The 24,179-nt window shown below is 39.0% G+C and overlaps 1 protein-coding gene across 2 annotated transcripts in view; it reads left to right on the forward strand.

The window, feature by feature from the left end:
* The window catches only part of ascc3 (activating signal cointegrator 1 complex subunit 3), a 339,566-nt gene that overhangs the window by 147,777 nt on the left and 167,610 nt on the right, over positions 1-24,179 (forward strand). For both annotated transcript variants that reach the window (XM_007899134.2, XM_007899135.2), the window contains exon 13: positions 643-714. In XM_007899134.2, coding sequence (XP_007897325.1) covers positions 643-714 — 72 coding nt within the window. The remainder of the gene's footprint in view (positions 1-642; positions 715-24,179) is intronic.

The following is a 24,179-nucleotide window of genomic DNA, read 5'->3' on the forward strand; positions in this document are numbered from 1 at the left end:
CTTGGGTCCAAATTCCTGACTGTCCAGCACCTCGTCCTCCCGACATGAAAGGCACTATGTACAAATTAAATATTATACTGTGTTAGTACATATTACATTTCTGTTTTCTTCCATTCTTCTCTCATAAGTTAAACCTATCCATCGACCCTGCACAAAATTGGCTTCCAAGATGATCTCTATTCTTTCTTCACTCTTGCATCTCTCCACAAAAATGTTTTAATCCCTATATTTATAGTTTTGACAGTATATTGTTTGCAAATTGAGAAACAAGTTTGCGAACATTGCCAGCATGTGGATGCGTGTGAGACTGGAAAATTCCACACTAGCCCCAGCGCAAAAGGGACTGTATTTCCTCAATTGATTTTTAAAAGGATTTTTAAAAGGAGGCAAATAACATTGAGAATGATTCTCCACCTGTTGGAAGTGCACCCCGAAAGATTAATGAGTTTATCAAGAAAGGGAGAATGCTCATTGCATCAAATGGAAGCTGTACTTGTCCTCTGGTTGCTCTTACAGGGCAAAGTGAGAAAAGCTATTCATTACCTAGCCCTGTAGCCCCTGATCTTGATGATTACATATGTCATATCATTTCAAGCATATAGCATTATCCTTACAATGAATTTTGTATTCTTGCTTATCTAGATGCAGCAATTACATGATATGGAGGAGGTTTGTTATGACAAGGTTGTGGAGCAACTAAAGGGAGGACATCAGGTAAATTGCACTTTTCAAACAATAAACATTTTAGCTTTAATCAACGTTGAATATTGATGAATAAATTGTATTTACCTGTGAAAATCTCAAAAAAATTATTAAAATACTTAAAGTACTATATAATAATAATAATAATCCTTGCATTTGTATAGAGCTTTTCACGTTTTCTAGACATCTCAAAGCGCTTCACAGAATAGACTGAAAAGTGAATTGACCGTATATTTGTGGGCGAAACACGGCAGCCAATTGGGCACAACAGTGTCCCACAAGCAGTCAAGGATTGAAAATGACCATTTTATTGTTTTTGTTTTGGATGCATTATTATTAGACGTGTGGAGTAAGAAAACTTGCCCAAGGTTTCACCCTGAAGAAATATAATTTATTTTTATGATTTGCTTTTTCTGTCACTCTTCTTGTTTTGCCTCTATTCTCTCCACTAACTGCAGTGCAATTTTATGTGTTTTCATGTATAATGCAATATTACTGTGTTTATAATTTAAAATTCATTACAATTATTAACAAGTGACATATTTGCTAAACTTTGTAGTCAAAGCAGAACAACTCAGAGCACACACCATTAAGTTGTTTGTGGTTAGCAAACCAGGCATTGTAATCCTATGGTTTTATTTAGAGGACATTGTAATCTAATAAATATTTTGTGCTTGGCTACTGTTTTATAAGATCATTGTGGTGATATTTAGTATTGGAATAATTCCAGAATCTTTTTGCACGTTACATCTGCTGTTTAATATATAGGACTGTTATTGCAGTGGCAAATTCATTTGTGGATTTGGAGTTAGGGGTTGCAGTTGCACTTTAAATGATAAATACAATCATATTGCATTATAAATGTAAAACTAATTTGCAGTTAAGTGAATCCAGATTGAAGTCAAGTTCCTGGTGGGAGAAAAGAATGGCAGGAATGATAATTGCTTCAATAGAAATTTCTTCATTTGCATTTGACTTGCGTATATGGTAGTTTTACTTGAAATTCTGTACCGATGAAATAAACACAAGATGTTGAAGAGCAAGTAGGTACTTTGTAAACTGGTTATCAATGTACGGATTGGGCTCTAAATCTGAGTCAACCTTCTTGTAAATACCTATTTCATTTGATAAGAGAATCTTTTAAAAATATAAGTGTGATAATCCTTGCACTTTACCCTTTTTGCCCCTTTTAATGTAGCTATGCCAAACACCTTTACTACAAAGCTACNAAAAATATTTTTTATCTTGCAGCAAAAATGCAGGTAGCATTTAACATGGCTTTAGAGCAGTGGAAGCTGGCAGCACTGAGACTTACTACTGGAACTGAAAATCTCTAAGAACAAAAACACATTTATAAACAGACTGACCACTAACCAGCATCCAAGTAGTGTGACATTTGTCATGTCCATGAAGTCATAACTATCGTTTTGACTTATGACACACAGGAGATCCATCAAACTATCTGGGAGTTTTCTGACATAAAAATTCATAACGTTTTGATGCTAGTTGGTATGAACAAACATCCTCCAAATGGTCCTGTACTGTTTTCTGCTACATTAGATTGTCAGTATAAAAGGTATATTTTACATCAAGTATATAGTGTTGCTGGCATATTACATCCCTATGGATTCAAGAGTTCAGGTTTGAAGTGATTTGTCAGCCTTTTGCTTTTGGGTATTTTCTCTTCATTTGAATACCATATGTTGCAACTAAAAGCAGTCAAAAAAATTGTTTAAATCTTGTCTTTTTGGTCCGACCACTATTGCTATCACTGAATTATACCCATTTAATCTTGTGTATATATAGCACTGGGTTTGTCCAGTATGTTTGTAGTCCCTACGTTCTTCTACAATTGGGAAATAAGTTGTATGTTTTCGAAATAAATTAATTCCAGAGAATCACTACTAAAATCCCAGATGCTTTAAAACCAAATAATGCAATGCCTTTATTGACTTCCAGTTTATTTGATTGAGTTTAATTCATAGTATTCCTGTGTTATTGGATAATTTAGGACACCAACCACAAAGCAATTTTGCATTTTAAATGAAACTCATAATGCTGTTTTTATCCTCGGTGTTTCAATTTGGAAAGTCATCAGCATGGATTAGTTTTACAAATCCTACTTTAAATACAATAGGTTTGATCACTTGTAATATCGATTTATTACATGCAAACAGTAATTAGACTCCACAAATGAGAATAATGAATTAAAATGTGCTAAATTGAGAATAGAAGCTATTAAGCTGCTGATGGGATGTGAATTGTATCATATTTCAATGAAAATTGTGTTCTTAAACTAAATACGCAATCCTATAGATATCAATGTAAAATTAAGTAATATGTATATACCTATATTTTTTTAAAAAATATTTTGCCTCCTGATGACTGAACAAACTTTGAGCCAGCTGATCTCTGTATGGCACTGGATGTGCCAACATAATATTAGGTTAAGGGGTAATTAGTCAGATTCCTTGTTCCTCGTCAATATCCAGTGACCTCTTATGATAAAGGCTCATACATAAAAAGTAGCCACTTGGATGAGGTGCCAAAGGAAGACTGGTGTCTGTGGAAGTGCTCCGCAGGGTGATTTATGTGTAGTGACACTGTATTTGTAAGCGAAGTCAGCAGCTAATTTTCTTTTAGCAATGGAATCCTCCTCTGTTTTTTTCAGAGGAGCAAATAAAAAAAGTAGTTAAACAGTAGGACGTAAAAGGGTAATTTGCACTTCAAATTTAAATTGAAAGCAAGAACCATACCAGTGAAACAAGCTAAATATTAAGTTGTATCTTTTCTTGTCTGACCAGATGTGGCTTGACCACACCAACCTTTAGCAGCTTTCCCTTTTTGTGGGCAGATCCTCCTGTTTGTCCTGGATCAATGTGAAGGACAAGGGAATCTCCTATTCTTCCCCACGTTTTTCCAATGTTCTTCTAGTCTGTCTCCTTAATTGCATTCACAGGAAGCTTCAACATATTCAGAGCTCTGTAGCCTCTTCGGAATTCTCTACACATTTTAATTCACAACCTTTGTTCTTCCAAGTCCACTCCAAATAACAAAGACAGCACAGGAATTGAATCAGGGAAATTCTTAGTCTTCATGGTTCAAGATCATAACATAACATGTAGGAGCAGAGGAGGCCATTCGGCCCTTTGAGCCTGCCCCGCCATTCAATCATGGCTGATCTTCTAATCGAACTCCAGCTAATAACCTGACCCTGCCTTACCCCCATATCCCTTAATCCCTTTTGCAATAAGAAATCTATCTATCTCAGTCTTGAATATGTTCAAAGACTGAGTGTCAACAGCCCTTTGGGGTAGTGAGTTCCATACATTCACTAACCTTTGAGTGAAGAAGTTCTTCCTCAACTCAGTGCGAAAGGGTTGGCCCCTGATTTTAAGGTTGTGACCCCTGGTTTTAGTTTCTCCAACCAGGGGAAACAATCTCCCACTATCTACTCTATCATGCCCTTTGATGATCTTATAGGTTTCTATAAGATCCCCTCTAATTCTTCTATATTCTAGAGAATATAAGCCCAAATTGGTCAGCCTATCCTCGTAACTCAATCCTTTCATCCCTGGTACTAACCTAGTAAATCTACGCTGCACCCCCTCCAAGGCAAGTACATCCTTCCTTAAATGAGGAGACCAAAACTGGACACAGTATTCCAGGTGTGGTCTCACCAGGGCCCTATACAGTTGCATAATATTTGTTGCACTTAACACACTGAAAACTTTGCTGGCAATACTAATACTGGCAGGAATGTCTGCTTATAAATTAGCAGATATTTAAAAACATTGGGCTGGATGAGATAATTCAAGTCATTTGTAGTTGCTCTACACTTAATTTGTGTTCTACTGTGGGCTATTTGAATTTCTCCTGTCAATTTAGATCTTTGCTGCATTGAACAAAAAAGGTTAAAAAGAACCTTTAAAATTATAATCTGTTTTCTTTCTAAGTACTTTATTTCGTACTTTAAGTGAAATCTATGTTAAATCTGAACTGAACTAGCTCATACTCTCTGAAGCAGCAGTGTCAGGTCTCTGTGCAATTTATTTGAGAATAGGGAAACAGAATCACAGCCATCACACTGCCAAATTTTTAATTTTGAGAATGTCGTAAAACCACATCACTAAATATGTTTGAGCATTTTTGTCTAGTAAGTTTCAACCATTCAATGTCCCCCCACCCCACTCCCCCATGGATTTTGGCCCCAGATTCCACCTCGGGAAGTATGCCAGACAGTGTTTGCAATAGTAAGCTGCGTGAGTTTAACTAGTTAAACTCCAGCAGTTCTGCACTGCACATTCAAGCTTTGGGGTACTCAAGCTTTAGTTTCTGCCAATTTGCACCTATTTACAGCATTGGGTAAGTTGGGTGCGTTCCTCTGGGGAGAAAATGGTACATTCCATTCTACTATACGGAGGTGGAATCCATACAAAGGTGGAATTCGTAGATGGCATGCATATGTAGAACTCTCTAGTTTGGATACTTTTAAGCATGGTGATGGATTTCTGCAAGTGTGAGATGCTCGACTCACCAAATGTTTAAAAAAAATGTTAGGTCCATACAAAGTTTGCCAAATAAATCCGTAAGTCCATTCTCTAGAACTCAACTGAATCCAAGAAAAAACTACATTTTTTTCTATTCATTAAGAGTTGACGTATTGTTTTTTGATCAGTGTAATCCATTTAATTATTCCTATTGTTAATGAATCTGTCCATTTTACTCCTTTCCGCAGTTCATATAGTGGACATAAAGATCAATGTGGTACTTGATCAGCATTTACAGATCTATAAGCTTCTTTATCCTTGATTAATTGATTGGAGTATACTTCCAATCAATATTTGGAGATGCATCAAAAACTGCTGATTATAGATGTCACGTCTTCTTTGCTCTACTATTCATCAATTTCTAAGCATCATAAAGCAACCTCTGAAAAATGTCTCCTTTTAGGAGAGTTCAAAGCACCAACATTAGTAGTTGCGTTCAAAAATATTTTCTTGAGAAAACCATTGGAAATATGCAATGACTATGTTTAAAAACAAAATTATGCAATTTTTTTTATTCTATGTCTTGGCATTAGGAGGGAGGGCTTAACTGGCACAACTGTGGCCATTAAATTCTCATTCCGAAGAAAGCATTGACTTCTTACCAGTTTTGAAGTCTGTTGTTGATGAAAATATTTTTTTTGTGTGTGCCGATCCAGTCAATGGCCAAATACAGCTATGATGGTTGTAAATATGAGAATGAGTTCAGGATACTCGACAGTTCTCAGAAAAGTGATAATACCATATCACGATTGGTCAGGGCTAAGAAAAAAAGTTATAGACTATGTATATCCTTATTTAGCCCTAAATAGGAAATAAAGTGTAAAGCTTCCAATATTTGATTTTTTTTTGCTATTTTCACTCTCTTTTGACCTTTTTCATTTTTTTTTAAATTGGCATGAGTTACCCTACAAGTGGCTCACTATGGTAGTCATCAGTCTTATATGATGCTGGTTAAGTGTGAGCAGCTATTCAATTATTTCCTCTCCTCATTTTCTCTCTTCTCTCTCGTTCCTCTTTCTCTCTTTCTCCCTCCCTGTCTCTCACCACGCACTGAGAATCAAGACCTGCCCAATCTGCATGGTTAATGGATAAACTCACTGAGTCATCAAAGGAACCACCAAACCGAAAGAGTTCATTTAAATCTGTCCTAGATTTGTTTTCTTAACATTTAGAAAGTATCATTGGCATATCTTGAGTATGTGTACAGAAGCAAATAGCAATCAAATGACAATGCATTTGACAATCATGTATAATTTACATGACATATTAATTTTTTTCTACTTTGCTTTGCCAACTTGTAATTCATTTTGTCGAATCAATAAAAATGTCAAGTAATGAATGTGTAGATAATGCTATGTTTAATCAGTCGCATACTGTAATATCAAATTGCACTTGATGCTTTCTCCTATTGGAGTTTATTCAGTCCTTTGTTTCTTCCTAGAAAAGGTGGGATGTAATCATGTTGTCCCTCTTTGCCTTGTGAGGTATGTTATAATCAGGAATACTTAACAACAAATTACATTTGATAGTGCTTTTCACAACAGGAGGATGTCCCAAGGCACTGGACAGTCAGGAATCCGCACCTGAGCTAGTGGTTGAGATCAGGAGGGGTGGAGGGCGGGAATGGTAGGAGGGTGATCGAAGGCACGGTCAAAGAGGAGGGTCTTGAGATGGGTCTTGAAGGAGGCAAGGGAGGGAGCGAGGTGAAAGAAATGTGAGATGGAGTTCCAGAGGGTGGGGGCAGAAAGCCTGAAGGCCCGCCCGCCAATGGTGGGGCGAGTAAGACGGGAGATACGAAACAGGCCAGAGTCCGCTGAGCAGAGGGAGCGGACAGGTTGATAGGGGGTTAGGAGGTCACAGAAGTAGGGAGGAGCAAGGCCATGGAGGGCTTTGAAGGTGAGGACCAGGATCTTGAACTGTAGAGTGATGGGGAGCCAGTGGAGTCAGGCGAGGATGTGGATGATAGAATCATGGAGCCTGATGCAGGAGAGGACACGAGCTGCAGAGTTCTGGATGATCTGCAGCCTGTGGAAGGAGGAGTTGGGCAGGCCGACAAACAGGGAGTTTGTATAGACGAGTCTGACTGTAATGAACGCGTGGATGATGGTCTCGGCGGCCTGTGGTGATAGGCAATGTTGCGGAGCTAGGGAAAGGCGGAGCATAGAACAAATGTGCTTAAAGCTGTGGTTCTCACAGTTGACCTTAAACAAAATTATGTTTGTAAGGAGAAAATAAATTGTAGCATAAACTTTTACCAATAGAAGCAGTTGGGAACTATTAGACATGGGTATCATGTTGTACATTTTGAACTTTGGAAATACAATACGGTCTCATTAACATACTTCACTCTGGCACAAATTAATGTTGGTGTTGCATTGTGGACTCCATTCATTGCATGTTTTTCTCTTGCACTGATGGCTTTGTACACTTAAAATGGCCAACATCCAATTCATTAGGTAGACATCATTTCTGCTTTGCTGTGCAGAAGCAAAATAGGAAGTTACCACTGTTGTCGACCTAATGATCTTGAAGTCAGCTATTTTAGCTTCCCATGCTTAAAAGGATTGACTTACGGGTCATCAGGTCACTGCCAAAGACGTTTCCCACTTTACGCCTGTGCAAAAAACAGGAAGTGATGTTTTGGTGACCCAGAAGTCAACTCTTTTTCTTTAGTTTGGGAGCTATGCACAATAATAATAATCCTTGCATTTGATATAGCACCTTATCCCGTCTTTGAGACATCTCAAAGCACTTCACAGAATATACTGAAAAGTGAAGTAAAACTAGTTAAAGTAACCTTTAACAACAACAACAACAACAACAACTTGGATTTATATAGCGCCCTCCACGCCATCCATGGCCTTGCCCCCTCCTACCTCTCTGACCTGCTGACTCCCTACCAATGGCTAGAGAGTTCAGCGCCATTCGGCGGGCTCCGGTCTGCTCCATGTCTCCCGCCTCACCCACCCTATCATCGGTGGCCGGGCTTTCAGCCTCTCTGCCCCCACACTCTGGAACTCCATCCCACGGTCCCTTCGCCATGGCTTCCTCCCTTGCCTCCTTCAAGGCCGGTCTCAAGACCCTTCTCTTCGACCGTGCCTTTGGTCTCTCTCCCACCTCTCTGCCTTCCCTCACTCCTACACCACTCCCCCTCCCCCATGCTCGGACCCCGACACCTGACTGTTCAGCATTTTGGGACATCCCTCCAATAATAATCCCTCCAGAAACCAAAAACAATAATAAAATTGGTCATTTTCAATCTACCACTGTTTGTGGGACATTGCTGTGCGCAATTGGCTGCCGCGTTCGCCCACAAATATACAGTCAATTCACTTTACAGTGTGTTCTGTGAAGCGCTTTGGGACGTCCTCCCGACGTGAAAAGCGCTATATCAAATGCAAGGATTATTATTATTATTAGTATTATACATAGCCATGGCCTTTCTTAATCCTATACTTCCCTATATTACATCCAGGCTCGACTATGCTAACGCTCTGGTTGTTGGCCTTCCCAACTCTTCCCTTCACATGCTGCAGATCATCCAGATCTCTGCAGCTTGTGTCCTCTCCAGCACCAGGCTCCGAGACCGCATCCTACACACCCTCGCCCGACTTCACTGGCTCCCCATCCCTCAGAGAATAGAGTTCAAAATTCTCGTCTTCAATCTGTCCGCTCTCTCCACTCAGCAGGCACCGGCCTGCTCCATGTCCCCCGCCCGGCCCTCCCCACCATCGGCAGTCGGCCCTTCAGCCTCACTGCCCCCATCCTCTGGAACTCCATCCCACATTCCCTTCGCCTCGCTCCCACCCTTGCCTCCTTCAAGGCATGCCTCAAGACCCTCCTCTTCGACCGTGCCTTTGGCCACTCCTACCCTCTCTGCCTTCCACCCTCCCTGATTTCCCCCCCCACCACAGACTGTTCAGCGCCTCGGTATGTCCTCCCGACATGTATGTTGGTATACACTGTTTATTTTAAAACATTGTCTTTTTGATGAAGAAATGAAGGTTAGTTTCACAATGTTTGCTTACACAAAAAATGGGAGACAATTAATCAAGTTGAAGAGTAAATGCGAAATGAATCTATCAATCGCTGTGGCAGTGAATTCCTCTTAAGTACAACCTATTTCTCTTATAAAGTTATTTTAATATTTTTGATGATCTTGCACCCTTTTTTGTAAATAAAATACTGTAATATTCCAGAATGCACTTATAATAATAGAGTAATAACAATTATTGAACCTTTATCATATTGTTGAGACATCTCAAATTATTTTACTACAAAGTATAGTGACTGTATTTGTAGGCAAACGAGGCAGCCAATCTGCATGCAGCAATGATCTACAAACAGCTATGATGTGAATGACCACTTTTGGGGGATTGTTGGCCAGGACACTGGGAGAAACTCCCTTCTATTTTTGAATAGTGCCATGGGATCTTTAACGTCTTTTAACATCTACCTAAACAGGCAGACAGGACCTTGGTATAATGTCTTATTTGAAGGCAACTCCAACAATCCAGCGCACCGCCAGTACTACATTGGAATGTTATCTTATTTAAAAGTAGATGTCTATTTTTCTGCTGTAGACAAACTTTTAGCTGGATGTTAATAATTAAAGTGTATTTCTGTGGAGAGCAAGGTTTGCTGGAATATCACTGGGTTTATGAATTTATCAAGTGAATATACACTTATATAGCGCCTTTCACGTTGAGAGGATGTCCCAAAATACTCGACAATTCTGGCTGGGTAATTGACCGGGGTGTGGGTGGTGGTGGTGGGGGGTGGGGAGGGTGAAGACGGAAATGATGGCCGAAAGCAAGATCAAAGAAGTACGTTTTGAGGCGTACCTTGAAAGAGGGGAGGGAGGGAGCAAGATGTAGGAACCTGAATCGAGTTCCAGAGAGCGGGTACCATGTGTCTGATAGCCCAAATATAATAATAATAAAAAATAACCATCCTTGCATTTGGTAGTGTCTTTCATGTTGGGAGGATGTAGCAAAGTGCTTCAAGGGATTTATCGTAAAGCGGAGTGACTGTGTATTTGTGGGAAAATATACTGCAAAGATCTTAATAATAATAATAATCCTTGCGTTTGATATAGCGCTTTTCACGTCGGGAGGACGTCCCAAAGCGCTTCACAGAACACACTGTAAAGTGAATTGACTGTATATTTGTGGGCGAATGCGGCAGCCAATTGCGCGCAGCAATGTCCCACAAGCAGTTGTAGATTGAAAATGACCAATTTATTATTGTTTTTGGTTTTGGAGGGATTTTTATTATTATTGCTCATTTCGTTCTGGTAAGAGAGGTAAGGATTTACTTTTGCCAACTCATAATCCTCAATTGCTGTTACCAGCAACCAGACTAGATTTCTGTCAACTAATCTTTCTCAAAAGGTGCTTTCCTGCATGGTGGTTACAGTAGAAAAATTAAAAGGATATAGGACAGGAGAAAAATTGTGCTGCACTTCAAATGCCTGATTAAATGTAGCAAAGGCTACTGCTGTCTACCTTCTATATCAAGGGAATGGTTCAGGTAATTTATATCTGCTACTATTTTCTGCAGTACTAAGAAACTGCTTTGGCCAAAAGAAGAAGGCCATTGCCTAGTAGTTAGGGAGATACGTAAGGTTTCAGATGACTTTACCTAATTGTGACATGGAGCCTTGCTTGGTCCCTCTTCACAGTTAAAATAGGAAGCAAACTGCGGGGATAAGCTTAGTTCACACCTTTCAATACAACAGCATGTTAAGGCACCCTTGTGATAACCATTCATGTAGTAACTCATGGAGCCTATTTATTCAACATAAATAAGCAGTCTGGCTTGTATGGCATTCATAGTGGTACAGTATATTTACATTCAATGCTCTTTCCTGTTCTACCTTCATGCCCAAACATTCCCTCCAGTCATTTCATAATCCTTAATGTGTGTTAAGCTTCCCTTCTAATCAGCTTTAAATGGTCTCCATCCTTCCTCCATCCTAAGATAACTAGATCCATCTGTTCTTAGTAATGGTGCCAAGTCCTCTTTTTACACAGACTCAGCTAAATCCAAAAGAGACCTAATTTGGCACACTGTAGGAACAAGTGAAAGTGCGCAGATCATCTATTGGAAGATAACATGGTATCTGATGCCTGGCTGTGTATACAATATGTTGGCATTTGATTAGTTGGAAGAACATTCAATGCAATGTCATTTAGTTTAAACATCCAAAATTGATTTGGAAACTTCACATTAGATAAAAATCAGAATATGAAGCTTTAAACGTGTTTTTCATACATTTGGGAATGTGAGTTTCGTAGGCAATATAAGTAGCAGTTCATGTTATCCATCACATTCCCTGGACTCAATTCTTTTATGCCACAGTGCTGAAACGCAGGGAGTAACTGAGTTTGACTAAAATATTATTTGTTTTTCTATTTAACTTTTGTTTCCTCTCCAATGGTGGTATTTTGAGTGGCAGCAGCCATTATGTGATTTCATTTTATAGAGCATTTGTCTTTATACTGCCACAGATTTCTAAACATTAGATTTGCTGTTGCTCTTTTCTTCATATATTGTGATAAATGTACCATTCTGCAGACAGTATAGAGCATGATGCATTTTAGATTTTTCTGGTGGGATCAGTATTGGCAGAAATAAGATTTTTACCCCTTGCTTTGTGGGTGGTTGTTACATTATTTGTAAAATAGCTTCCTATTTCCATTAAAAATGGAGAGGGGTAGAGGAATGTAGGCATTTGGGATGACAGATGGACACGGTCTCTTTTTCTGTTGATTTTTCAAGTCATACTGTGAAAGGTTTCCAGTTCTGTTTGGCTTTTGGGAAATTAAAATTTGTCTATTCAGTCATTACTTCTGATCCATCTGCTTGGACTAATGAGACAGCTTGTTTCAGCCTTCAATTTGAATTAACAGTTGCATGTGCTGCTTCATCATTTGTATGTTAGCCCTATCCTCCTGAGCGGTTTGCAGAGTGTGGATGGAGATACCTAGGACAGTAATGGATGGATATGACCTACAAAGTCTCCTACTTTTTCAGGTTCTCTTGTGGCAAATAGTATCTAACAGTTGGGGGTAAAAAAAAGATTAAAAACATGCTGAAATTAATGTCTTGATGCAATTCAGGGTGCTGCTAGATTTTGATTTGGGAGAAGGTGGTCTATATTTCTTTTGCACTTGGCAGCTGTTGTAATTTAAAGATTATTTTGATAGCTATAGAGTTTCAAGTTTGAACCTTTACATCTTAGATAGATGAGGTAAAAGGGTAGGAAGGAAGTGGAATATATGGACTCCAAATCCCAGTCAATCCTTTAGCTATTTAGGTAACAACTTTTTGAAAATCAGTTTTTTTTTAATTGAAATACCAATTAATGAGTGCACGCTCAAAATCAATTGCTACAAGGAAACATAAATTTTTTAAAATGTTCTTGGAAAACACACAGGAGCTTCTAAAACTATTCCTTTAAGTTGTAATATTGATAAATTATTTATGGCTCAATTAGACCAGAATTAAGCATGATTTTTTAAGTGATTTTTTAATCGTACCATTTGTTTAAGCTGTATTTAGTTATTAACCATGAATTTCAAGCAGGAACCATATGCTACTGACTTTCTATATCATCTCAAAACTCTATGCAGAAAAACCTGGAATAAAATTGATTTTCTTAAAATCAATCCCTGTAGCATGAACTGTTATTAAGGGTGTATGAAAAATGGAAATCATCTGATACTTATGTACCACTACTGCTGCAGTATTTAAGACTAATACTACTGCAGTATTTAAAAGACTAATACTACTGCAGTATTTAAAAGACTGAGTAGTTCCATGGATGTACTTTGTGTCATGATGATTATTTAAAAAAAGTAGCAATATGGGGTACATGAATCAGTGGTGTTTCCTTGAAGATATAAATAATATTTAGTTGAGATTTTTTAAAGTAAAATGTTCAGTTTTAAAGATTGTAAATTTAATTGTTCTGTAGCTTGTGTAGATTTTTTTTTCCCATTGACAGCAACCCTGCTGTGGTATTTGATCAGAGCTTCCAAGCTTAATTAAAATCTGGTGAGTTTGCTGCAGGTAGATCATTTGGGAGTACTGAAGCTCTGTGTATGCCTTGATGACATCAACCACCAGAAACGGTGCAAATTAGTTTCATAAATGACTTTATTAAAGCAAACTGAAGTTGATCTGCTTCTAATTATGCTGACAAACTCAATTAATGACAGCATTTATCTACTCCACTAGCTTTTGAGTATAAGTTTTATTATCCAATCTGGAAAGAATTGTTAATTCAGTCACTTCATTTTGCCCAGACTTTTTCAGCCACTAACCACAATGTCTTTTTTTTAATATAAAATGTTACTTGAAGATTTTAAGATATGTAATTCTACCTTGTTTTAGCATATAAGACCATTTGGTCTTCAAAGTTAAGATTGGTCAGAATTGTGAAACAAATCTTAAATCCTAACATATTCAAGACTGAGGTTGATAGATTTCTAAACGATAGAGGGATTAAGGAATATGGGGACAGGACGGGTAAATGGAATTAGGTTAGAAGATCAGCCATGATCTTATTAAATGGCAGAGCAGGCTTCAGGGGCCGAATGGCCTACTCCTGCTCCTACATCTTATGGTCTTATGGTCTTAAATCCAAGTCTTAATTTGGAAAGCGGTTTTCCACAGTTGTAAAGAAGAACCACGCTCCTCCTCATTGAGATCCTCTCCTGGACTTTGCAGCTCTTAAACTGCTGGCCCATGATCCTCTTTTTCTCACTTGCCTCACGTTCTAAATTAAGACTGAGTTTAACAAATTTCTACGAAATTGCACAATCTTACATCTTAAGCGAAAATAGTCTTGCAGTCTTAAACCAGGCAGAATCTCAAGTCCTCGATGTTTAAATTAAGCAGCTTGTTTATGCTTTTCTGTACATCTACTTGCTAAATGCACATTTTATAAATTTAGAAAGTAATGCTTCCCTGTAAAGTGGACTTCATGTTAAATAATTATGTTTCAGGGATCACATTTAAGGCATTATGATCTTAAATTGTCAAAAATCTACCTTAATTTAATTTGTGATCATTTAGATGTTTTTCATTATTGAATTCCCAGCCGCTAAGATACAAGCCAGCTGAAGTAGGTCAACAACAACAGTAAAATTACATTTGTATAGTGCCTTTCACTTCGGGAGGACGTCAAGGTGATTTAATAACCTTGCATTCCACAAGTACCAATAACCATAGTAACCACAACTAATTATGTGCAGCAGTCTTGCAGTTATGGTCTCATATAAAAGACGTATTCATAAATAATCAGTAGTTAGGAAGTCCCAGGCAAAATACTTGACACGTTACCCAAATAACTATAAAAGTGAGTGACAAACAATTTGATAATTTGATTGGAATGTACAAGAGGCCTCAGTCCTGATTGTTGATTTTTATCTGTTACCTGGAGTTGTGGTGAATACCAAATTTTGCTTGGATACTATCCTGGAGGAACACCCTGAGAAGGGGCAAATGGCATTGTGATTGTCTCTTCAAGGACAGCAAGGTCCCAATGAAGGTTGAGTTTGTTGAGCCCCTTACACGAGGCCCTGGAATTAAGCAACTAGTGCTGAATGAGCTTTTGTCCTGAGGGAGCTGATTCAGGCTGAGGTTTGGATCCATTGCCATTTTACAAGAGTGACAAATTGTATTTATAAATGTGACATCCAATTTGTGTGCAGATAGCCATGCAAATAGCTATGAAGTGAATAACTAGTTTATTTGAAGGATTGTTTGCCAGGACACCACACTGGGAGAATTTTCTCTTTTCCCATAGAGCCATAGGATCTTCAAAATTCAGCTGAATAGGCAGACAAAACCTCAGTGTTCCTAGCCTTAATGTGTTGGTACCTTTAGCAGTCAACTGATCTAATATGTACCTTGAATTCATAACCTTGTGAGTTGCCTTAGAATTCACAATTAATTTGTTTGATAATAGCAGAATAAAAGAATTCTTGATTGATGGTATTTGTATTTATGTGTTTATATTTGAGTGTCATGTTGCCATTTGCTCAAGCTGCATGCTGATTTCTGTAATTGTTTTGTCTTATTATTACATAAATACAATCAAAGAATTAGCTTAAATCTGGAGCCAGAGGCTCATCCACCCTGACCGGTAATGTGTTACATTGTCGAACAATTTGTTATAGTTTAAATTATTCATCTGATGCATGGATTATGATTTTATACATCACTGTTCTCATCTTTGTCTGCTAACACCTTGTTCTTTTAAAGATATATTCATCTATGAATCCATTATGTGCTCAGTGATTTAATCAAACATTGAGACAATGAAACTACAACTTCACATTCTGTTTCGTTGCTACCAGCATGTTGGACCACAAATGGAGCTAAGGTGCTGAGCTGCATTTTTTTGAAAAAGTTTCATTAATTCTGAAAACAACAACAACAACAAGATTCCATTTATAAAGCGCCTTTCACGCCAGGGGGACGTCCCAAGGCGCTGCACAGTTGGGTCAGGACCCGAGCATTGGGGAAATGGTCAGGGTGAGGGGAGGGAAGGGAGGGAGCGAGGAGGGGGAAGAGAGCAGAGAGGGGAGCTGAAGGCTCGGTCAAAGAGAAAGGTTTTGAGACCGGCCTTGAAGGAGGAGAGGGAGGAAGCAAGGCGAAGGCACTGGGGGATAGAGTTCCAGAGCCTCGGGGCTGAGAGGCTGATGGTAGGGCGGTTGGGGTGGGGGACGTGGAGCAAACCGGAGCCGGAGGAACGGAGGGTACGGGCGGGTAGGAAGGGGAATAGTAGGTCAGAGAGGTAGGAGGGAGCAAGGCCGTGAATGGCCTTATAGGTGAGGATGAGGATCTTGAAATCAATCCTCTGGGGGATGGGGAGCCAGTGGAGGCGAGCGAGGGTGGGAGTGATGTGGTCCCGAAGCCTGGTGCGGGACAGTACACGAGCTGCAGAGTTCTGAATGACCTGCAGCTTGTGGAGGGAGGTGGCGGGAAGGCCGGCGAGGAGAGAGTTCCCATAGTCCAGCCTTGAGGTGACAAAGGCGTGGACCAGAGTTTCAGCAGCGTGAGGGGTGAGGTAGTGCCGTAGTCTGGCGATGTTCCGGAGGTGATGGAAGGCGGTGCCAGTTGTGGTGCGGATGTGAGGGAGAAAGGACAGCTCAGGGTCGAACAAAACGCCGAGGTTCCTGACTGGCTTTGAGAGGTGGAGAGTGCAGCCTTGGATGCTGATGGTGTCAGCGCCTGAGGTGCGGAGGCGCTGACGTGAGCCAATCAGGAGGGCCTCGGTTTTTCGCACGTTGAGCTGAAGAAAGTTGTCTCTCGTCCAGGACTCGATGTCGGACAGGCAGCTGTCAGGACATCGGTGGTCGTGGAGTTGAGAGTAGAGGAGGAAAGGTAGAGTTGGGTGTCATCCGCATACATGTGGAAGTTAACTCCATGTCTGCGGATGATGTCACCAAGGGGGAGCATATAGAGGGTGAAGAGGAGGGGACCGAGGACAGAGCCCTGAGGGACACCACATGAGACAATGCGGGGGGTGGAGGAGAAGCCATTTGTAGAGACAAAGTGAAGACGGTGAGAAGGGTACGACCTAAACCACTCAAGGACAGTGCCTAGGAAGACAAAATTTGAGGGTAGCATGATGTGTCAGCTCCTTGGCTCTCCATGGGTTCTCACAGAGGGAGAAGAAATTGTAGGGAGAGTTATCTTTGACCTCTTTGAAGCTGCCTCAAGAACAATAATGTCTGCCAAATACCTGGCAATAGGTCTCATGACAATAGAATATTGTGTAGGACAAGGGATCTTACAAAAAAATTAGAGAAAATGTAACCTCAATTAAATTTGAAAGAAAAGTAATCAAACAACAACAGCTATATACGTGCGCCATCCACACAGGGCAGCATCTCAGAGCGCTTAACATGGCAGAGCCCAGCTCTGAGCTGGGAGGAGGTGGCTGTAAGCAGGATTGAAGAGGGGAGAGAGGGGGCAAGGTGGAGGGATTGAGGGAGAGTGTTCGAGAGTTTTGGGACATAGTGGTTGAAAGCACAACCTCTGATGGTGGGACGGAGGGCAACCTATATCTTCCACATTAAAATAGTGTTTTGTCGCTGAGGAAGTGCTAGTAAATAGAAATGTTATGCAAGATCAAATGCCAGGAGAAGGAGTTAGGTTCATTTATCGTACAGTTGGCTGCTGTGCTTTGCCCACAAAATATCTCCTAAAAGTTTATCTCATCAAGTGCCTTCAAAACACCCCTAGTTTCACTACACTTTACAGCATATCATCTCACAAGCAAGAGACCTGGATCTGATTCCCGGGCAGGGGGAAATGTTGGACAAGTTTCCTTACTCCACACACCACTATTTACCTAGCAATACGTAGGAACCCAGTTGTTAGTCAATTGGCAGATAGCTTTCCAGGGATAATAATCCCTCAAAAAAATAATAATTTGGTTACTCAATCTACGACTATTTGTGGGACACTGCTGTGCGCAATTGGTTCCTGTGTTTCACCCACAAACATGCAGTCAATTCACTTTACAGTATATTTTGTGAAGCTCTTTGAGACGTCTCGAAGACGGGATAAGGCGATACATCAAATGTAAGGATTATTATTTATTATTACAAACCTATGAATTATCACACCTTACTTTAATGCTCCAAAAACACCCAAACTACATGTAGGTGAAGGAGGCCGTCTACCTCACGTTGTTCATGTTTGTTTGATCTTGGTATTTCTGCTACCACATGAGAAATAAATTAAGGTCAGAAGAGTTGCTTGCTTTGGGAAACAACGACACCAGCATATATTTTTTAGCACCCTTTATTTAAACAATGTGCCAAGCATTTAACATTGGAAATGGTGGTTGCTGAGCAAGAAACTAGAGGTGATTTGAAGGCACTTTTGATGAGATAAACTTTTAGGAGATATTTAAAAGCAGGGAGAGAGGGAGAAAGTGATGAGTCTCAGAGATTTCAAGTTGTATAGAGATAGGTGAAGTTGAGCCATTGAGAGCAGCATGACATGGAGATGGTCTTAAAGGAGAGGTGATAAAGAAGAATGGAATGGACAGCAGTGTTGAAAGTAGTTAAGAAGCTGAGGAAGATCAATGTGCCACAATTGGAGTAATGCAGCGTACAAATTGTGACTTTGACCATGGCAGTCTCAATGCTGAGGGAAGGATAAAGCCAAACGAAAGAGACTTGAACAGAAAACGTTGAGAGAAGTGAGCACGTAGCTAGATGACTGACATATTTGGGAACCTTGGCCCACAAAAATATACAATCCCTACATTTCACAATAAAATCCTGTGAAGTGCTTCGAGATGTCCTCCCAACGCTATATAAAGTGTAAGGAGTATTATTATGGTGGTAGTTTTTAGGAAAATAGATCAAACAAATGCTTTTTTGTAAAGGGAGTGATGACAACATTTTTGAAGGAAGGATAAAACAATTTATGAGGACAGATGAAGAAGGTTTGTTAGGTGTTCAGGAGTTGGGCTAGTTGTGGGTCAAGGTCACAGCCAGTTGGATTCAGGCTGGAATCAGGTGAGCTGAAGACGATGCAGTAAGTGCAGAATGTAAAGCTGGACCCCCGGACAGGAGTGAAGCTTGGAGAAGCGAATGACAGTGGAAAAGAAAAGGGAGAGAAGGGACATCAATTTTGAAAAGGCGTCCCCTTCTTTACCTTCATGAACTCCTTGCATTTTGTGTTGGAATTAAAAATGCAGAGGCAGTAAATGGACATTTTTAGTGGAGCAGGGATATTTGGGGTTGTCCCTTGTCCTCCGGGTGGCCTTGGAATAATAGGAACATTTGTCTTGAGACAGTGAGAGCTAATGCTACTTGAGCATCAAGACAAATCTGATGGTGGACAGCTAGACAAATCTTATGCCACTTTTGCTCAGTATAATGTGAGTTTCATTGTAGTCCCATTTTGTATATTGCTGTAAAGATGGTATCAATCTCCTAATGCAGGCTGCACTGTTTCTGAGAAGCATGTACATTTTCAGATTAATGCGTTGTTGATTACTGTGATTTATATTTTTTGTAGAACTTCCATTAGTAGATATACATCACCAGATTGTAACATTTACAATTTCTACTTTAACCCTGAACAAAAATGTAACAGAGTAAGTCACTGCAGCAACAATGTTTCCTTGACATTATAAGGCAAAGAGTTAGCTCAGTATCAGCATGCCATGTGGCTATAGATAAGCTTCCCAGAAGTGCTGTTCCTTTATTTTTTGAGCAAATACAGAGCTCCACTGTGTCAGTTTTTTTTTCCTGCATTTTCTGTGAGTTTTATCACCAAAAGACACACACTCTTTTATACAATGCATAAATTCATTTCACCTTTTGATTTTACGTTAGAGAAATGTTTAGTAAAATATTTTGTTGATATTTTGATATATAGTTTGGGAGATTGAATTATTGTTTTCAGTCGCGAGGGATTAGTCCCAATTAGTGAGGATATCGCAGTTCACTAAATTTAAGCCAAGACCATTTTGATATTGAAGGTGCAGCTTTCAGATTATTCCTGGATGGGTGTCTGTGGGGTTTTAAAGCTTTTCTATTGTTGATAAACAGTTTCAAAAAATTTAAAAAATAATGTTTTTTTCTAAATGTACCAAGCTTGAAACGCTTACTTTAGGCAAACAAAGGAGGAAATGATTAGATGATTAAAGTCCACGGAGTCCTGTAGCTCAGTGGTTAGAGCACTCGCTTTGCAAGCGAGAGACCTGAGTTCAGTTCCAGGCAGGGCGAAACCTTGGGCAAGTTTCCTTACTCCACACAGAGCCTAATAATAATCCCTCCAAAAAACCAAAAAACAATAATTAAATTGGTCATTTTCAATCTACGACTGTTTGTGGGACATTGCTGTGCGCAATTGGCTGCCGCGTTCGCCCACAAATATACAGTCAATTCACTTTACAGTGTATTCTGTGAAGCGCTTTGGGACGTCCTCCTGACGTGAAAAGCGCTATATCAAATGCAAGGATTATTATTATTATTATTATTAAAGATAATAACAAGTACAGTTATTCTGTTCTGGAAACGATTATTTGTATCCCACAGCAAATACTATGTTTTGGTTTTCAGTTCTGTTGGGTCTGCATTCTCTCACTTCTGCACTTTAGGAGAAGGCATTTCAAGCTGTCACCTGCAGTGGTTAATGTATGTAACTATAACAAAATTTCATAGAGGTGGGGTGGGGAACCTTTTGCCTTTGATATGAGATTCCGAAGTTATAAATTTCCACACTGGACGTTTTGAAACAAGATGAATAGCCATTAAGTAGACTCTGAAAAGTGTTCATTGGGATAATGCACAAATATTGATTGTATGTGTAATTATAGGAAGAACTCATCAAATTTTCTACTTTGGACAGATGTGCTCTAGGAATATTCTGTACAATGTTTGTTTAAGCATAAATGATGGCCAGCAGATATTCATAGTTAGCCACTCAATGATCTTGAGAGACAGCAGCTAATGGTAATCTATCAAAAATTATAATAGCTTGGTAAAGTATTCAGTGCAATTTTGGGCATTATCTGAGTGTCACGGAGCATCCTATGAGTTATTGAGGTTTGATTTTTTTTCAAAGAGAGGACATTGTTGCAGTAATCAAATAATTTATCAACCTAAGAATGCAAGACTTTTTTTCAGTTTGGATACCCTAATTAATTTACCACTGCCTGGAAAAGCACTTTGTGCTGACCAGTTAGGTCATTCAAGAGGTTGATGGAATTTTTGTTCCTGTTTATACAGAGAACATTAATTACATATTATAATTGACAGCCTATATGCACAGTAAAGTGTTGTTTTTTCCCTTTCAAGGGTAAATACAATATAGAAAAGCAAATGAGTTCTGAATATGTAAACCGAGTTATTGTTCACGGGTGCTCAGGAAGTCATGATGTTTTATTCATATGGACTAATGGTGTATTTCTGATGCATGGTCGGATCAGAAAGACAAAAATAAGATGAATGTAGAAACCATTTCACTTCACAATGAATTGAGTCCTTGTGAGCTGGATATTATTATTTTTAAAAAAATGTAATTTTCCAATCTTAATTGAGATCCCAAATAATTATGTTATTTACATTTGTAAATCTTTGTAAATTAATAAAACCTATTTGCCGAACTAAAGTAATAAAAGACCTAGCATTATAAATGTGATTCTTGTGCGTTAAAATAATCACAGTGATATTGTGGTGTGGAATCTGACTGTTAAGTCTACTCCGGAGTCCATGCAACTGGCTCTCTACCTCCCCTCGTTCAAGGCATGTCTCAAAATGTATCTTGTTGACCGTGCTTTTGGTCATCTCTCCCCATTCCATCCCCAGCTCATGTTGTCAAGTGCTTTGAGACGTCCTTCCATCGTGAAAGCTGCTATACAAATGCAAATGTTATTGTATTGTTAAAACTGGGATTCAAGATACCTTTGATAAGGTTGCGTTCCTCTGTTCACAACGTGTTGATTGAACTTGTTTGATTTTTAGAGTTTAATCCTAAGTAGTGCTAAAGACCATTTTTTGGGTCTCAGTCAAAGTGTTTATCTCTCCATATAATCTTGTAGCGTTCTCTAAGCATATTTATTGAAGGCTGTTTATTTTTTTTAAAACAGCCCTTGGTTTGGTCTCATAAAATAATATTTATAGTGTTATCATACAGATCCTTGAAGTCAACTACCATGACCACCTTAGTATCTGAAATTTCAAGGGTTAACCTGAGTGATTTCTGGAAAAAAATCTTGTGCAAATTATAATTGAAGGAGAGAAACAGAAATTTACAAAACTGGTAAAGACCATTGCATTCCATTGCATTTAGTCAAACCAATCGCAAAGGTACTGGCTCATGCTCGGACCAGACCCACGGATGCCAGGCATTATGTATGAGCTTGGCAGGCTAATGATCAGTAATTCAAAGTCCTCCCCTCTGCAACCCAGGATGTTGAGAACAAACTTGCAGGATACTGGACTATATTATAATAATAACAATCCTTGCATTTGACACAGCACCATATCACGTTGTCGAGACATTGCCAAATTACTTGAATTCAAGTCCGCAATAGTCACATTTAAACTGTATAGTGCTCCTGTCAGACTGCACCTGGATTACTGCAGTACATGCATTCTGGTTGCCAAGGCCCAAGAGGCAGTGCAGAGAAGAGGAGTGAGGATGATCCCCAGAATGAGATGTGAGTAGCAATTAGACAGGCTAGGCTATTGCAGGCTTGATAAGGGGAGGTCTCAGAGAGAGCCTTATGCAGATATATATGATTTTAAATTGGATTGAGAAGGTAAACCTATAACTATACTTTCCGATTCACTGAGACAAGACAACAAGCTTAGTATTCAAAGGGCAATTTCAAGACAGACACCAGGCAAATATATCTTCACCCAAATTAGGTATTCACCTACAAACTACACTCATTTGAAATAGCTTGATGAAGAATGGTAGGGTGGCTATTCCCCAAAAATGAGATCATTTTTGGCAACCAGCCAAACGACCCTCTTCATCCAAACATCTTTTATGATCTTGTGAACTGCAGCACTAGTCTAAAAGCCTCTCGACTTAGATGTGCTACCCAGCCCAGGGCTTCAATTGATGACCTTATCTGTTTTTTTCAGTGTAACAATAAATAAAATGCTGAAAAAATATTAAAGAGCAACGGTGGCAACAGTGATTTTTAAAAAAAAAATCTTAAATGGTTGAAGCTTTGGATAAAATAATAGTGATTATTTGGCAGTATAAGAAATTAATGAATCAAATAGTGGAAAGAAAGATGCAACAAAGGTAGATAATAGGTAGGGAAATACAAGAGACAGACTGGAAGTAAAGAAATCTTGCTATTTAAATGTTTGAAGTGTTTATTTTAGCATATCAATTTTACAGAAATAATTGATTTTAAAGACAGAAGGTGCTATTTTGTAACATGTTATAACTTTACACTATGTGCTGTCAAGTGCAGTGATTGCTTTTTTGCAAACAAACAATGACGTGATAATTTAATGTGTCCAGTAATTGTGATGTTCTTTGAAATAGAACCTCCACCACTATCCTTTATTGCTGTTTCCAAGTTGTTCAGCCATCTCTTTTAAAAAGTGTTAATCAGCTCCATTGAAACCCAGTTTAGTTGTTTGGGGCATTCTCCATAATTTAGAGCAATATTTCATTCTGCTTGCAACACATTCAGAAATTTACTTCTGAAGGTAAGATTCACAAATCTACAATAAAATATTATAAATGTGGTCTCATAAATATTTTAAACTGCTGGATTGAAAATGTCCAAACTCATTTTGTGCAGGACTTTTTCAAGCAACAAAGAAAAATACTTTCATTCATCAATCTGGGCTCTTAAGATTGTCTTAGTCATCTTGATTGGAGTCCAAACAAATGTTTTCCATAATCATATAGAAGACCTTCTGGTGGACAATTGAATTTGACACATCATCAAGTTTTGACTGCACCTACTTATGGTAGAGGGGAGGGAGGAATCTATTTTGCTAACTAATGGTAAAAGAATATTTGGATATGTTGGGGTGTTTGCCAGGTTAGTGAAGGTAAAAATCGGTGGAGTGACACCAATTTGTGACACTTTCTCAGGGGACTCAGTAAAAGGGAATTGTATACAGTAAAAGAAAGAAGAATAGAATTGTCATTCAAGCCATGAGCACTGGCCATAAATTTTCAGTAGCCTTAGAATAATTAAAATAAGATACCAGCATTTGTGAAAAGGAGCAATGAGAGACATTCATAATATCCCTGGCTTCGCGATTAAAAGAGCAGATTGATTTCAAATCCATTCACTGATAAAAGTAATGGTGCTTTATTTGGAGGCTATAGACAAAGAGGACATTCAGTGTATTTGATGATTGCAGTATCTGGCAGATGCACTCTGTGCATGCCATTTGA

This window comes from Callorhinchus milii, unplaced genomic scaffold (genome assembly GCF_018977255.1).
Source record: "Callorhinchus milii isolate IMCB2004 unplaced genomic scaffold, IMCB_Cmil_1.0 Scaffold3, whole genome shotgun sequence".
Classification (NCBI taxonomy): domain Eukaryota; kingdom Metazoa; phylum Chordata; class Chondrichthyes; order Chimaeriformes; family Callorhinchidae; genus Callorhinchus; species Callorhinchus milii.